General features: G+C 36.6%; 1 protein-coding gene across 5 annotated transcripts in view; it reads right to left on the reverse strand.

Moving 5' to 3' along the window:
* Window positions 1-385: 385 nt before the first annotated feature.
* The window catches only part of SLC30A4 (solute carrier family 30 member 4), a 31,088-nt gene continuing 16,387 nt past the window's right edge, over window positions 386-15,086 (reverse strand). For 2 of the 5 annotated variants that reach the window (XM_059372747.1, XM_059372745.1), the window contains 5 exons: window positions 10,213-10,366; window positions 7,910-8,108; window positions 6,848-6,953; window positions 5,929-6,063; window positions 386-4,965 (listed from right to left, as the gene is read on the reverse strand). In XM_059372747.1, the coding sequence (XP_059228730.1) occupies window positions 4,811-4,965; window positions 5,929-6,063; window positions 6,848-6,953; window positions 7,910-8,108; window positions 10,213-10,366 (749 nt within the window). In that variant the 3' untranslated portion in view covers window positions 386-4,810. Of the gene's footprint in view, window positions 4,966-5,928; window positions 6,064-6,847; window positions 6,954-7,909; window positions 8,109-10,212; window positions 10,367-12,243; window positions 13,472-15,086 lie in introns of those variants that run through there. The other 3 variants (XM_059372748.1, XM_059372749.1, XM_059372750.1) reach the window with 3 other exon arrangements.

A 15,086-nucleotide genomic window follows, 5' to 3' on the forward strand; every position in this document is an offset into this window, starting at 1 on the left:
CAGGCCAGACTTGGCCCATGAGGCACAGTGCTCAGACCGAGCCCTTGTCTACACTCCCGGAGGGTCAGCAGGTAGCGCGCCCAGACTTCACAAAGGCCTGCACCAACCTTACTGGAGCAGGAGCCTTGCTCTTCCCTTTCTGCCACTGTTGCTGGGGCTGCAGGGATATCATAAATGACAGACAGAAAAAGTTACAGATTCTTTTAATATCTTTTTCTCCTTATCGGGAAGGTTTTTTCAGGTTTATTTCTTAAACGTCTAAGAGGGCATGACCATTGGAGTTGGTAAGACTAGTTAGGTTATAATCCACTGTCTAATGCTTTTAAAGATTATTATTGTTTTAAGGCCTACTACTATTTAATCAATGAAAAAAAAAACCCAGAGATTTAAGGGGGATTGTATATTTTCATTTTTTAATAAACCACACGGCAAAACAATAATAAATGTATAGGAAATTACAATTTGAAAATTGCAAATACAATACATATACTATACTTTGATCTTAAATTACGTGGGCAAACCCCAGCTTCAAAATCTTCCCAAAATCAATCATATGCAAAATACCTGGTTTCTGAAAGGGCAAATGGAAAAGTATATACAATTTCTTAAACTGTGATATGGCTTACTTAATAACATATATATTTTTTTAGAGAAGCAAAAGCTTTCCAAATATACAGTATCTTCCAGGTGCAAAGCTGACATACTACTGGCCATTTCAATTTTGTGTTGCAGTTACATCAGAATATACTTAATTACATTATTATAAATTGACACTGTCATAGATTTAATTGGGAAAGTCTCCATAAATGCTTTCCAGTCTTACAAAAATCAGAAAATGTTTGTTGGTCCTTACAATATGATTAGAAGAACAGCATAAACCCTTTGTAAGCGAGAAATCAATTACAGGATGGCCTGAATGCGCATATACAATTCAATACTGAGGGATTCCCCCACGACAATTTCTTCTAATTTGCACGTTCCTGCCAACATCGGAAAAATACCCCGATTGGTGAGCTGTAAAATAAATATCATGCCCTGTCTGGCAAGATTCACAGGACAGATCTGTAGTTAGAAATAAAACTTAAATCATTTGGAATTGAGACTCACCTCCCCTCAACACAGCACACAGCAAGATGTCACTATTCATTTGTGACTTAATACTCAACTGGCTCATGAACTGAGCTTGATTCAAAGACAAACTGAGCCAAATGAACTAGTCTTGTATCAATTAACATATTCTATAACTTTAAATTTATTGTAGGTAGAGTCAACAGCAGAATTGCCTACAACCTTATGCCAAAGGGGCTCAAATTCTGTAGGAACACACTATTCATTATGGTGAGCCAATTTATATAAATTCATAAAAAGAAAATTAATTTAGGGCACCCAGGGGCTCAGTCAGTTAAGCAACTGACTCTTGATCTCAAGGTCATGAGTTAAGCCCTGCACTGGGCTATTAAAAATTTTAAAAAAAGAAAAAAGAAAATAAATTTAGCTAATTGTGCTTGTTTCAGAAGCAAATGACTGTATCTTCAAAAGTAATGAGAATGGTTGTTTGAGAAACAAGACCCAGACTCTTCTTACTAGAAATGATCTTCACTCATGGTTATAGTATAGCTTATTTCTATCATACTTATTCTTTAAAGTTCAGTGTGCAGAGAAATCTGGATCAGGACAAGCAGCTGTTAAAAAAAAGCATTCTTCCTCACCTAGAAATACATTTATAAGTGATACTTTGTTTCTGAAAGATGGTTTTCCTCACATTAAAATGAAAGGGAAGCTCGTGTGTCTAATCCTGTGTGTCTAGTCTGGGAAAATTCTACTGAAAAGACAAACACTGTCAGTGAGGACCTGGGTTCAAGAGACAGAGCCAGAATACTGAGACCTTTAAGAGCAGGAAAATTCATTTTAGAAAATGGAAATAAAGTACCAAAATTTGTAAGGAAAACAGTAAAACAGGAGCTCCTGTGATTTGGCAAACAATACTGATGGGAGCTGAGAGCTGCGAAAATCTGGGCTCACATTACACGAGGCACAGCTAATGGAAAGTGTATGTGCGAATTCCATTTGCTTGTGATTCGGCATTTCAAAGCCCTCTGAAAGATACTTTATTCAACCCTCTTCCTCACATGAGATTTCTAAGGCAGCATGGTCGTTAATGAAAAATAGGTCTTTCCCTAAAATCAAAATGCTACCTCTGGCCAGAGTTGTGAAACACAGGTTTTAAGTACACAAGTTAACTCTGATTATTTGGAAATGTTAATTAAAATAGATCATACTGAAGAACTGCCCAGTGCAAAATCAACCACACTAGGTGTTTATCCACAAATCCCCACCGCTTGTCACAGGACGGTGGAGAGCTCTTCCTGTGAGGGCTTGCTGGGGGTGTAACTCAGGGTTGCAGCTCAACAGGTGAGGGACAGACACAAGGCTTCTTATCAGAGGTAGACCATGGTCCCCTGGTCGTACCTGCTAAATTCATATCCTCCTTTGTGGGTTTTGTCAAGTAATAAAAAGTGAAATCTATCAATTCTCAGTTCCACAGACCCAGTAAAGTACAAAATCTGTAATTCTTGCTACAAAAGACAAAGACAGGAAACTTCATGTGTACCTCACTTTAAATAGAACACAGTCATTAAGATTTACGTAAGTTTTCCGTGTTTCTTGCCTTTTACACAAAGCTCCTTTTCAGTCCTCAAGTGGATTTCAGACTCTTTTATCAAGTAAATTTTCAAGGACAGGTCGATATGAAAAGATATACCTACTCAAGACAAAGGGAAGTTTACAAGAAACAAGCTCAGTAGACATAAGAAACAACTACAAATATATGAAAATCCATTAGTATATAATGATTATTCTTTTCCCTTCTTGTGCTAGGTACCCTAAAGTCCATAAATGCCCAGACGTCCACTGAAGTGCTTCTCATTTATTCTTATTTGCCTTCCCTATTATGAGAATTTGTATTAACAGTTTATATACCACCCAAATTCTGATAAATTCAAATCATTATTTTTAAATGGATTCACAGTAAGAATCCCCTAAAGTTGATTTTAAATTCAATTCCATAAACACTTACTGGGTTTTATTAGATACAATTATCCCTCCTCAACCCTTTTTGGGGGGATACCAACTCATAATCCTCTCTTAGGTAAATTCAGGTTTTATCTTCGGTTTACTTATAGTGAGGTACTTGGTAGAAAGATGAAATCTGTTTCCTATCCTTCTTTGATATTGTTAAGTCATCAGCATGTTTACGTCGGCTTTCAATTCACAACCTGTCTGTTCTACACTGTACGCTACTCTTGGGTCTCTGAGAACTCCAAGAGCCATAGCCATTCTTGGTTAAGAAACTGTCCCTGTGAAAATGGACTCTTAAAGTGCATAAAGATAATTTCAAAACCAACAGTTGCAAAATGGAACGAATATTCACAGCTGCCTCTTTAACACAACTGTTACCAATTAGATTGCATTCCTTTGGACAGTTTCATGTTTAACCTCCCCATACCACAGACTGAATGTCCACCCCTATTCCTGTGCTTTAAGAAAACACAAACACTAGGTCAAAAACCCTTGACTTTTTTCTTCTTTCTTCTTCTTTTTTTTTTTTTTTTTTTCTCAGAATAATGTCTTCTCCCTATCTCTTTGGGCATTTCTGCTATGGTATTATTGGAAAACCTCAAAATTATATCTTAGGGTTTCTGGAGTCCCTGGAGAATCCCTGACTCATATAATCAAACAAAAATCTCTCTGAAGGAATGTGCTTAATACACATGTGAAAGATGGGCATTACAAACTGACCCTTAGTCCTCCAGAGTTTTACCCTGAAAGGGCACAAACTGACTAACTGATAAGGAGGCCAGAAGCAAGGTACCAAGCAAACTTTCAGTTCTTGAAAGGACAGAGGATCACTGTTCACATTTTGCAGTCTCCTCCTAGTCTTAAGTAAAGATAATTCCATGAACAATAAAAGTGATTTCAGGAAGACTTAAATCTGACATTCCACACTCCATCCTTACTCCTGTATTTTGTTTTACATGATCATATCATAACTGGAGTTTAAGATGAACTTCTGCCATTCAGAATAGTACTGAAAATATTTCCTAAATAATCGTCATGACAGTGATCACAATATGTAAAGATTTAGTTCTGATCAACATTGCAAATAACCCAAAATGTTAACTTTGAGATGCAAAACCCCATAACATCTGGCAAAAACTGTTTATAAAGTATAACTATAATAATAACATTAAGTTATTTGTGAAGTAAAACATTTCTGAAACATGGGAATACATGCTTATTCCACTCTCTGGATAACGTCTAGTACTTTCTGAAATCTGCTGAGAAATAATTTCCGTAAAAAGAGAGCTGGGTGTCAAATTCCAGAAGCTGGATGTCAAGATTACATAATAAAAAAAAATTCAGTTTTCCAGCACTGGCTTGATAAAAAATGGTCTTTAAAAAGGATTTTTAAATGTAAATACTGAATTCTTGATGCTTCCTTTAAGACATGTACTCTGTCATAATTAATGAAGTGTGGTCTTGGATTGTCTTCTTTGAGGTATCTGTAGAGTCACATCTTATTCTGTAAATAGTGTTGGAAACATCTTCCTCTGAAAGTCAGGGTGAAGTCTCATTTTACCATTAAACAGAAACTAGCACTGTCCGGCTGGAGTGATTGTTCTGAGAGACCTGTGCTTGATATGGACACAGCTGGCAGGGATTCCATTGTCTCATTCAGGCGTGTGCATTTATTGCTCTCAGGTCTGTGACTGCAGGATAAATAAGGCAGTAGTCCCAAAAATGTATAAAGTTAAGGACTGGAACTCTGACAATGGGCACAAGTTCTGTCCACTTCTTGCCTGTAACTCTGAAGCTGAATAGTACATTTATACATGCCAAATGTGTTCAATAATACATGCTTTGCTTTGGACTGTACTTCCTCCCATTTAGATGAACTTCCAGGAACTGCAATGTCAAGAAAATATCATTACTACTCAGTGTACAAAGCTACAATGACATAGGGGAATAACAAACTCAGCATACAGTGCACCTATTTTTATTAGTTTGATTTCTCCCCTCTTGAAGCTACTCTGTTAGAGAAGTACACCAGTCTCCAAAGCCAGGATGCTTTCTCATATTTCAATCCCTCCAGTCCACTCACAGGTAGAGAAAGAATACTAGACATCAATTAAGTCTTTTGCCTAAAAAAAAACCCATATGTACATTACTTTATCTTTTTTTTTTTTTAAGTTTTTTTAAAATTTATTTACTTGACAGACAGAGATCACAAGTAGGCAGAGAGGCAGGCAGAGAGAGAGGAGGAAGCAGGCTCCCTGCTGAGCAGAGAGCCCATGTGGGGCTCAATCCCAGGACCCTGGGATCATGACCTGAGCCGAAGGCAGAGGCTTTAACCCACTGAGCCACCCAGGCGCCCCTGCCTATTACTTTAATAAATAAAAAGCATCAATCTGCAAAGTGACTTTAAGAAATAAAAACAGGTTTTCTTATTGTAGAAAAAGGATGGTAAATATTCTTCATGCCTTAATCTGAAGGCAAAAATCAATTTGTAACGTCTCATTTTAGGGGTGACTGGGTGGCTCAGTTGGTTAAGTGTCTGCCTTTGGCTCAGGTCATGTTCCCAGGCTCCCTGCTCAGCAGTCTCCCTCTTCCTCTGCCCCTCTGTGCATTCTCTCTCTCTCTCTCTCTCTCTCTCAAATAAATAAAATCTTAAAAAAAAAAAAAGTCTCATCTTAGAGATCAAAAATTATTGCTCTGCTGTTGTTACTGATCTGTCACTCACCTTTTGAAAAGCCTGGTCCCTCCCCTTAAAGCAATTATTTACAGCAGAAAAGTCCTCCTACTTAATTATAAGCACAGATGTTTAATACTAAAGTCCATCAACCCCAGCATTTACTGTCAGCAACATACTTAGCTGTATGTGTACTATGGCAGTCGGTTTTCCTGAAGTGAGAGACCAGATATTTAAATCTTCCACGGAATATACATCTTCTATTTTCATCAAGGCTTCTTTGATATAGTCTATATTCAAATGGCTTGGTACACCTGTTAGTTTAGAATATATCATTTAAAAGTAAAGTTTATTTTGGGGAAGAAAGTTATACATTACTGACAGAACTTTTTGTTTTCCCCCAAAGAAACCAAATGGCTTTATCAAATTCACTTTAAATGGACACTTTAAAATATCTTAATACCTTAAGACAAACCATGCACACATAAAGCAAGATATGTATCAGAGGTTAATAACTTTTAGAATGTTCATTCTCTCTAAAAAGAAATATCAAATCTGAATACTTCCTTTAACAAATAAGCTAGGATACACAAAAAAAGGGAAAAAAGAGAATATCCAATGATGATGAACCTGGTGTTGAGAACTTACACACTCAGTCATAGGATTTTAAGGAGGGAGGTTGAAAATATAACAAAGTAGCAAGTTAAATGGGAATTAAAGAATGAATAAATCACTAAACATAATTATACCAAGAATCAAGAGTTGTATTTCTGTCCTCACTCCACAGTTTATTAGCAGCATTACCTTAAGTAAGCAAGTTATATAACCCCTCTGAAGCTCAATTTCCTCGTCGGTAAGTGGGGATAATGTCCACCCTACCTACCTACCTTAGCTATTGTAAGGATCAAATGGGTAACAGAGGGAAGAGTACATCAATTCTTATATGTTATATACACATGAAGTGGTTTAACCGTAGCCCAATAAGCATCAGTAAAGAGAAAAGAAAAGACATGACTCTTACTCTAGAGTGCCCCCCACCCCCAATTTGATTAAGGGCAGTAAGAAACCCACACTGGGGATATGAAAGTGAGATCTTACCTTCTAGTATTATAACTATTGTGTCCCATATGATACGAAATGTTGTAAAAGCCACAAGTAATGAAAACACATATGTACAGATGGGATCAGCAATCTTGTATTCTGGCTGAAAAGTAACAGACCAAAATTGTGTGATTAAATATAGACCAATGTAAAATAGACTGTAAAGCAGAAACAAGCAATACTCTGTCCCCTGTTCTTTAGTCTTCTGTACCAGGACTAAAGAATACCTTTATTTATTTATTTTTTAAGATTTTATTTATTTATTTGACAGAGAGAGATCACAAGTAGATGGAGAGGCAGGCAGAAAGAGAGGGAAGCAGGCTCTCGGCTGAGCAGAGATCCCGATGCGGGACTCGATCCCAGGACCCTGAGATCATGACCCGAGCCGAAGGCAGCGGCTTAACCCACTGAGCCACCCAGGCGCCCAAGAATACCTTTATTTTTGAATACTGCAATTGAGAAACATCTTCACTCTTTCCTAGACTGTTTAAAAAAAAATTTTTTTTTTTTTTTTGCCTTTCCTTCTAAGACATATTTCCAGAAGTTTAATCATTTGTTCTATTGTTTTCTTCTGTGCCTTCTCTAAATCTTCCACCCAGAACCATAGAATATCAGAGCTGGAAGGACTTTTAGCAGCCACATATCTGGTCTAAGCTTCTCCTACAAAGGAGGAGGGACTAGCTCAGGTCAAAGCATTAACAGCAGAGCCAAGACTAGAACCCCAGTCTCTGGATTTCTAGTCCAGTGTACATTCCAGTCTCTGGATTTCTAGTCCAGTGTACATTCCAGTACCTAGCAGTTCAGTGACATGGCTTAAAACTGAGTTATCCAGTGAAGGCAGTCCGGAAGCCAGCTACAGACAAGCTACTATGTGAAATGATACTATTGTGTTTAGTGCTAGCAAAAGAGCTATACTGATGGCTCAATTAAGCCTACCCAAATGCAAAATGAGTAAGACTGGCTTTGGTATCCAGTATATTGATAAAAGACAATTATGTTAATATTCTTAATATTGAAATTAAATATAATTTAAAATAGAAAAAGTAGCAATCATATTACCTTGAATCTTATGATGTATGCAGCTATTAGTACACCAACACTCTGTACCAAATCCCCCAAGGCATGTACAAACGCAGCTCTCACTGCCAGGCTGTCCTGCCCATGGTTGTGTCTACACACAGAACCTGTGGTAGGAGAATTTGAAGGCAGGGAGTGGGAATGGGAGTGGTGACCAGACTGGTTCAACAGAAAACCCATTCTGTCAAAAATAAAAGAAAACATTATTATTCTTCCTAGTATTGTTGATAAAAGGATTTGTTACAAATCAGACACTAATGAGGCAACATGGAACTCATTCATTTAATATATATATGAGCACCTATTATGTATTAGGTATTGTTTTAGGTATTGGCATCAAAACAGTGAATAAGGGGCGCCTGGGTGGCTTGGTGGGTTAAGTCTCAGCCTTCGACTCAGGTCATGATCTCAGGGTCCTGGGATTAAGCCCAACATTGGGCTCTCTGCTCAGCAGGGAGCCTGCTTCCTCCGCCCCCGCCCCGCCTCTGCCTGCCTTTCTGCCTACTTGTCTCTGTCAAATAAATAATCAAAATCTTAAAAAAACAAAAAACCCGTGAATAAGACAGACATATTCCTATCCCCATGGAGCTTATGTTCCAGCAGAGAAGGCAGAGAAGTAAACAGATAAATACATAATAGACTGCCAGGCAATGCAAATGTTTTGAAGGGAAGTAAAGCGCTGCGAGGGGATGGAGTGCTGGGGGAGTGTAGTCTGTCAGAGGCCTGAGATTCCTTCTGAGAGGAGACTTGGATCAAGTCAGGAAGCAGCATGTGGTGGTGCTCTAGGCAGAAGGAATACGGGGGCAAAGGCTCTTAGATGAAAATGTGCTCTACGTGTTTCAAAAAAGCAGGACAGCCATTGTGGTACATTAAAGTGATTAAGAAGGGACGCCTGGGTGGCTCAGTCTGTTAAGCATATGCCTTTGGCTCAGGTCATGATCCCAGGATCCTGGGACTGAGTCCCACATGGGGCTCCTTGCTCAGCAGGGAGCCTGCTCTCACCTCTACCTGCTGTTCTCCCTGCTTGTGTGCACTCTCTTGCTCTCTCTGACAAATAAATAAATAAATTTTAAAAATAAATAAACTGAGCAAGAATGCTAAGGTATGAGAAAGGTACACAGGATTTTGTTTAAAAGGCTGTGGTAAGGACTGAATCATTTTATTTTATTATTATTATTTTTTTAAAGATTTTATTTATTTGTCAGAGAGAGAGAGTGAGCACAGGAGACAGAATGGCAGGCAGAGGCAGAGGGAGAAGCAGGCTCCCTGCTGAGCAAGGAGCCCGATGTGGGACTCGATCCCAGGACGTTGGGATCATGACCTGAACCGAAGGCAGCTGCTTAACCAACTGAGCCACCCAGGCGTCCCAGGACTGATTTATTTTAATAGGAATGGAAGCCAGTAGGGCAGGGATTAGCAAACCACAGTCTGTAAACCCTATGTGGCCCGCTGCCTGTTTTTGTAAATAAAGTTTTATTGGGACACAGCAGTGCTCATTTGTTTACGTATTAAATGTGCCTACTTTTGTTCTCTAACAGCAGAGCTGAGCAGTTGTGACAGAAACTACATGGCTCTCAAAGCCTAAAATAGTTATTATCCGGCCTTTTACAGAAAAGTTTTCTGACTACTGGTCCAAATAAGTATATAACCTAAAAATTTCATAGCTTTTAGGGAAAAAGTTTGTAGTTTAAAAAAGTCTTGTTAATTATAATAAAAAAAAAAACTTCGTCCCACTTAAATTCCAAATTATTTGTCAAACTTCAGTATAACTGAGCAAACTAATGAGGAATTTAGAATTCCATCAATGTTTTACTAATATTTATAAGAAAAATTAACATAACATATAATTTTAAGATACATAAAGATACCACTGCACATTAGTGAATGCATGTACAATAGTCTCTAAGTTCACAGAACTTTAAAATATTAATTTATTAAAAATTAATAAAATATTAATTGAAAACAATATATAGTATACGATACCAGAATGGTTCATACATATCATCATAAAATTGTCCAAACCCACAGAATATACAATATCAAGAGAATGGACCCGAATGTAAACTAGGGATATTGTGGGGTAATGTGTTAATGCTGGTTTGCTGGTTCATCCACTGTAACAAACGTACCACTCTGAGGGAGGACATTCATAAAGGTGAAGGCTATGCGTGTGTGAAGGCAGCAGGTATACAGGAAATCTCTGTACCTTCTGCTCAGTTTTGTTGTGAACCTAAAACTATTCTAAAAAATAAAGCTTTTATACTTTTATTTAAAATAAAGCTTACATTACATTAACAGCAACTCCAACTGCTGCAGTGATGAGCATTATATCTCCATTTATTTCATATTTCATATGGATAGTTCTTTGGACAGCTTCATATAGGAGGAATCCCATAAGTACATATACCAACAGCACACTAATCATAGCTGATAAAACCTCTGGAGGGAAAAATATAAACAACAAATATATCTGTAGCACGGTTATTACACTTCATACAAACTAAATATTGTACAATCTTTTATTTATATCCTTCCTCCAAAGAGATTAAAAACACTGTATTTAATTTCTTTCATGTTATTTTTTTAATTTAAAAAGTGTTGAGTAGTTTGCTCTGGATTCTCCACTAATTCATTCTCCCCACTCCACACCTTCCTCCTCATCTCTTTAGGGTCAAACTGTGTATATTTAACAGACCATATACATGGCAAAAAAATGAAAAACTGAAAAAAAATTATTGGTAACATGCATGCTCACAGACTAATTTCCCAGTAAAAGAGTACATTTACAAATTAATAATAAAGTGAAGAACCCATAACAAAAATGGATAAAGGACATAAATACTAATATACAGAAAATTAACAGAAAAACCAATTTATCAAAATCAATCACACTACAAGAAATTCAGATAAGAATATGGTTATTCTTTGTCTCTTACTAAATTGGTAAATATTAAAAAGTTTGTTGGGGCACCTGGGTGGCTCAGTGGGTTAAAGCCTCTGCTTTCGGCTCAGGTCATGATCCCAGGGTCCTGGGATCGAGCCCCACATCGGGCTCTCTGCTCAGCGGGGAGCCTGCTTCCCCCTTTCTCTCTGCCTGCCTCTCTGCCTACTTGTGATCTCTGTCTGTCAAATAAATAAATAAAATCTTTAAAAAAAAAAAAAAAAAAAAGTTTGTTAACAGCTATAGTTTGCAAGGATATAATGGTGGAAATGTCACATGGAACTATCTTTTTGGAGAGCAGTTAGTAAAATGAATCAAAAATTTAAATGCATGTGTTCCTTGATTCTAGGAATCTATTCAATAGAACTCATGATATATATGCAAAGATATACCTATAAAGTTTTTCACTATTAATTCACTATTATCAAAAAATATCTAGAGACATCTTAAATGTCCACCAACGAAGAACTTAATGGATAAAATATGATATATCCATATAGTGAAATATCATAAAGCCATTTATGTTGAAAAAAAATCATGCAAATTGATAATCACAAGACAAGAGAGTGTTACATCTAGGAAGTGGGACTAGAGCTTTGGAAACTTAGTTTTCATTTTATTCTTTTCAGTAATGTTTGAAATTTTTTAAGTTTTACCGCAAACACATATTACCTTTAGACTAAAGAAAAACAAGGCATACAAGTATTCATGAATGCACTTTGACCTAGCAATGCTTCTTCTTGGAATGATACACACATTCATGCTAACTGAACTGCATATGTACAAAATGAGGTATATTATGAAGCTATTCATGAAGCACTGTATAAAATAGCAAACAATAAGAAAGTGAGAGGGCCCTATAACACGCAATACTATGCAGCTGTTAAAAAGGGGATATATAGCTTTTTATGTTCTGATAAGGGGTACTGTCCAAGATACAGTGTTATGTGAAAAAAGCAAAGTGTGTATGGCATGTTACTATATGTGAAAAGAAAAAGGAGTATGTATATATATATAGAGAGAGAGCTATATCTTATATATACATGATATCTGTACATGCAATCTCTGAAAGGATATACAAAATGCTGATAAAAAACTGGTTATGAAGAAAATGGCTGACTGGGAGACAGGGATGACTGCACTATATATGCTTTTATGTCATATAAACTTTTACCACGTAAGTATATAGTAGAGATAATCTTATATCTTTTCAAGATACACAATAGGACAATGGAAAATATTTACATTTTAAAATAATTAACATTATAATATAAAAAATATATTATATATAAAAAGTATATAGTATATATATAAAATATAAAACAACTATTGACACTCAAAATAATAAAAGCAAGAAAATACTTTTAAAGAAAATTTTTCCTTTAGAGAAACCAGAGAGTAATCTCGTTAAAGGTAAAACAATCTGGGAAACTGTTATCTGAGTCAAGTCATTGCTCAAAGGTTCCAGGCAGTTCAAATATATTGAGCTTTGATACATTTTCATTTTGATGCATAAATTACAGCACAGAAAAATTATGTAGCAGTTATTAGCTGTTTCCTGAACACATCTCACTAATGTAGCTAAAACTCCAATAAAATTCTGTGCATTAGCAGAACAAACACTGGCATAATACAACATAAAGCTCCTATTCAAAACCATGGTACACTTATTTCTGACATACTAATTGTCCCACTTCAAAAGACGCATACGGCTAAAACCCAGGAAGGACACTCTGAAATACACAAAGCTGTGGAGAAACTACCACATCAAGTGCAGACTCTCAGCAGCTTGAGGACAGGACCAGTTCCATTCCACATCACACTTACTGTGACACTCAACAGAGTGGTTGTCATGTAGCAAATACTGATGGATGGATTTGCTGAATGAGGTTAGGTAGGTTGAACAAGGGGAGATGATAAAGGCTATACAATTAAGAAGGGTAGGCTAAATGTAAGTAATAGGTTATTTACTAAATCCCAAAAAATAGTAAGTAAATTGGTTAGAAGAGAAGAATTAAGCCAAATACAAGACAGAAAATGCATGGAATTTCTCCTCTTAAGTTATAACTGCTGATGGTAAAGAACACATATATTAAAAAAAATAAAATATTTTTAAACTGTGAAGTTCATATACTAGTGGTAGCTTCATTTTACTCACAAGGTAAGAGAAATTTCCTTTAAAAATGGTATTTAATAAATACCATTCTGGGGCACCTGGCTGGCTAGCATGTAACCCTTGATCTGGGGGTTGTTAGTTGAAGCCTTAAGTTGGGAGTAGAATTTACTTAAAAACAACAACAACAACAACAACAACAACAACAACAAAACCAATTCTTCTTCTCAAACTCTTCCCCTCTACCCTCCCAGAAAAGAGAACTTTAATCATGTGTCAAGGTTGAAGCTACCAATGAAGTCAGATAGTTTTTAAGATGACTTAATCAGGGCGCCCGGGTGGCTCATAGGTTAAGCCTCTGCCTTCAGCTCAGGTCATGATCTCAGGGTCCTGGGATAGAGTCCCGCATCAGGTTCTCTGCTCAGCGGGGAGCCTGCTTCCCTCGCTCTCTCTCTCTCTGCCTTCCTCTCCGCCTATTTGTGATCTCTCTCTGTCAAAGAAATAAATAAAATCTTGAAAAAAAAAAAGATGACTTAATCAAATTATTAATATAAAATTATAAAGCAATACGCTTATAAAAATTCATGGCTATATAAGTTTATGCCATTAACTTTGTCTTTAAGTTGTGATTATTTATGAAAATCTAAAACCAATAATTAAAAATTCTTTCAAAACTCCCTATAATTAAGTTAATAATACTTTATAGTTTTCCTGGAATAGTCCCAATTTATTAATTATACCATTGTCCTGGCATAATTATTTAAAAAGCCCTACTTCACTCTCAAAAGTGTACTGGTTTGGATGATAAATGATAACTTACACTAGTAGGTATGCCAGATAAAATACTGGATATCTAGTTAAATTTGCATTTCAGGTGAATAATTTTTTAGTATAAGTATGTCCCATGCAATATCTCAGACATATTGGGAGTCGTGCAAGAATGTGTGTGTGCCCTCCCAGGCCACACACCCAAATCTGGCAACTCCATATCCTAGTGATAATTTTCCTAAACACTTAAAATCACCTTTTAGTGATCTTTCATATAAAGCAAAACCAATGAAATAAAACTATCTTATCTCAAAATAAAGTAAAATGAAAGTCAGACTAAAGCATGAACAGAGATCCTCGGCAGGGAGGACTCCCACACTTAGAAGGCCCACTAGACACCTGCAGCCTGCAGTTTTCCACACCAGTTTTTAGCCATGTGAGTAGCATAAAAGGGATCCCAATGTCTACCCACAGTTAATAGTAATGGAATTCAGCTGATTCCTAGAAACTGCCAAAGTGACATATTAGGATGCTGATATCAATGATATCCCTTTTCCAGCAATTAATAAGAAATGTGACTTGTGTCTCAACCCCTTGGTGAAAAGCAAAGACATTCGGCTATTATTTTTTATTCTAATCACCTGTCAAAATGTCTTAGACAGAATACTGATAAATGCAAAAACAGAAAAAATTTATGTATATTTTTAGGCCTGAGATTTATAACTGAGAAGTAAAAGGCACAGATAATACTACATAGCTAAAAATCCTAGTAGTAGTAATATGATCATTTATTTTGATAAAAGCTCTTTCACTGTGAATAAATTAAACTGGTAAAATATCATGAATAGGACAAATTAGCATTTATAATTCTTTTCATAGGTTTTGTTTTAAGAGAAGAAGGAAGGGGGTGTGGTGTGGAGAGGGACAGAGCAAGAGAATTTTTTTTTTTTTTTAAAGATTTTATTTATTTATTTGACAAACAGAGATCACAAATAGGCAGAGAGGCAGGCAGAGAGAGACGAGGAAGCAGGCTCTCTGCTGGGATCATGACCCAAGCCAAAGGCAGAGGCTTTAACCCACTGAGCCACCCAGGTGCCCCATAGAACAAGAGAATCTTAAGAAGAATCTTCAGCTCAGGTCATGATCTCAGGGTCCTGGGATAGAGTCCCGCATCAGGTTCTCTGCTCAGCGGGGAGCCTGCTTCCCTTGCTCTCTCTCTCTCTGCCTTCCTCTCTGCCTATTTGTGATCTCTCTCTGTCAAAGAAATAAATAAAATCTTGAAAAAAAAAAGATGACTTAATCAAATTATTAATATAAAATTATAAAGCAATACGCTT

The sequence above is a fragment of the Mustela nigripes genome, chromosome 13, assembly GCF_022355385.1.
Source record: "Mustela nigripes isolate SB6536 chromosome 13, MUSNIG.SB6536, whole genome shotgun sequence".
Taxonomy (NCBI): Eukaryota; Metazoa; Chordata; class Mammalia; order Carnivora; family Mustelidae; genus Mustela; species Mustela nigripes.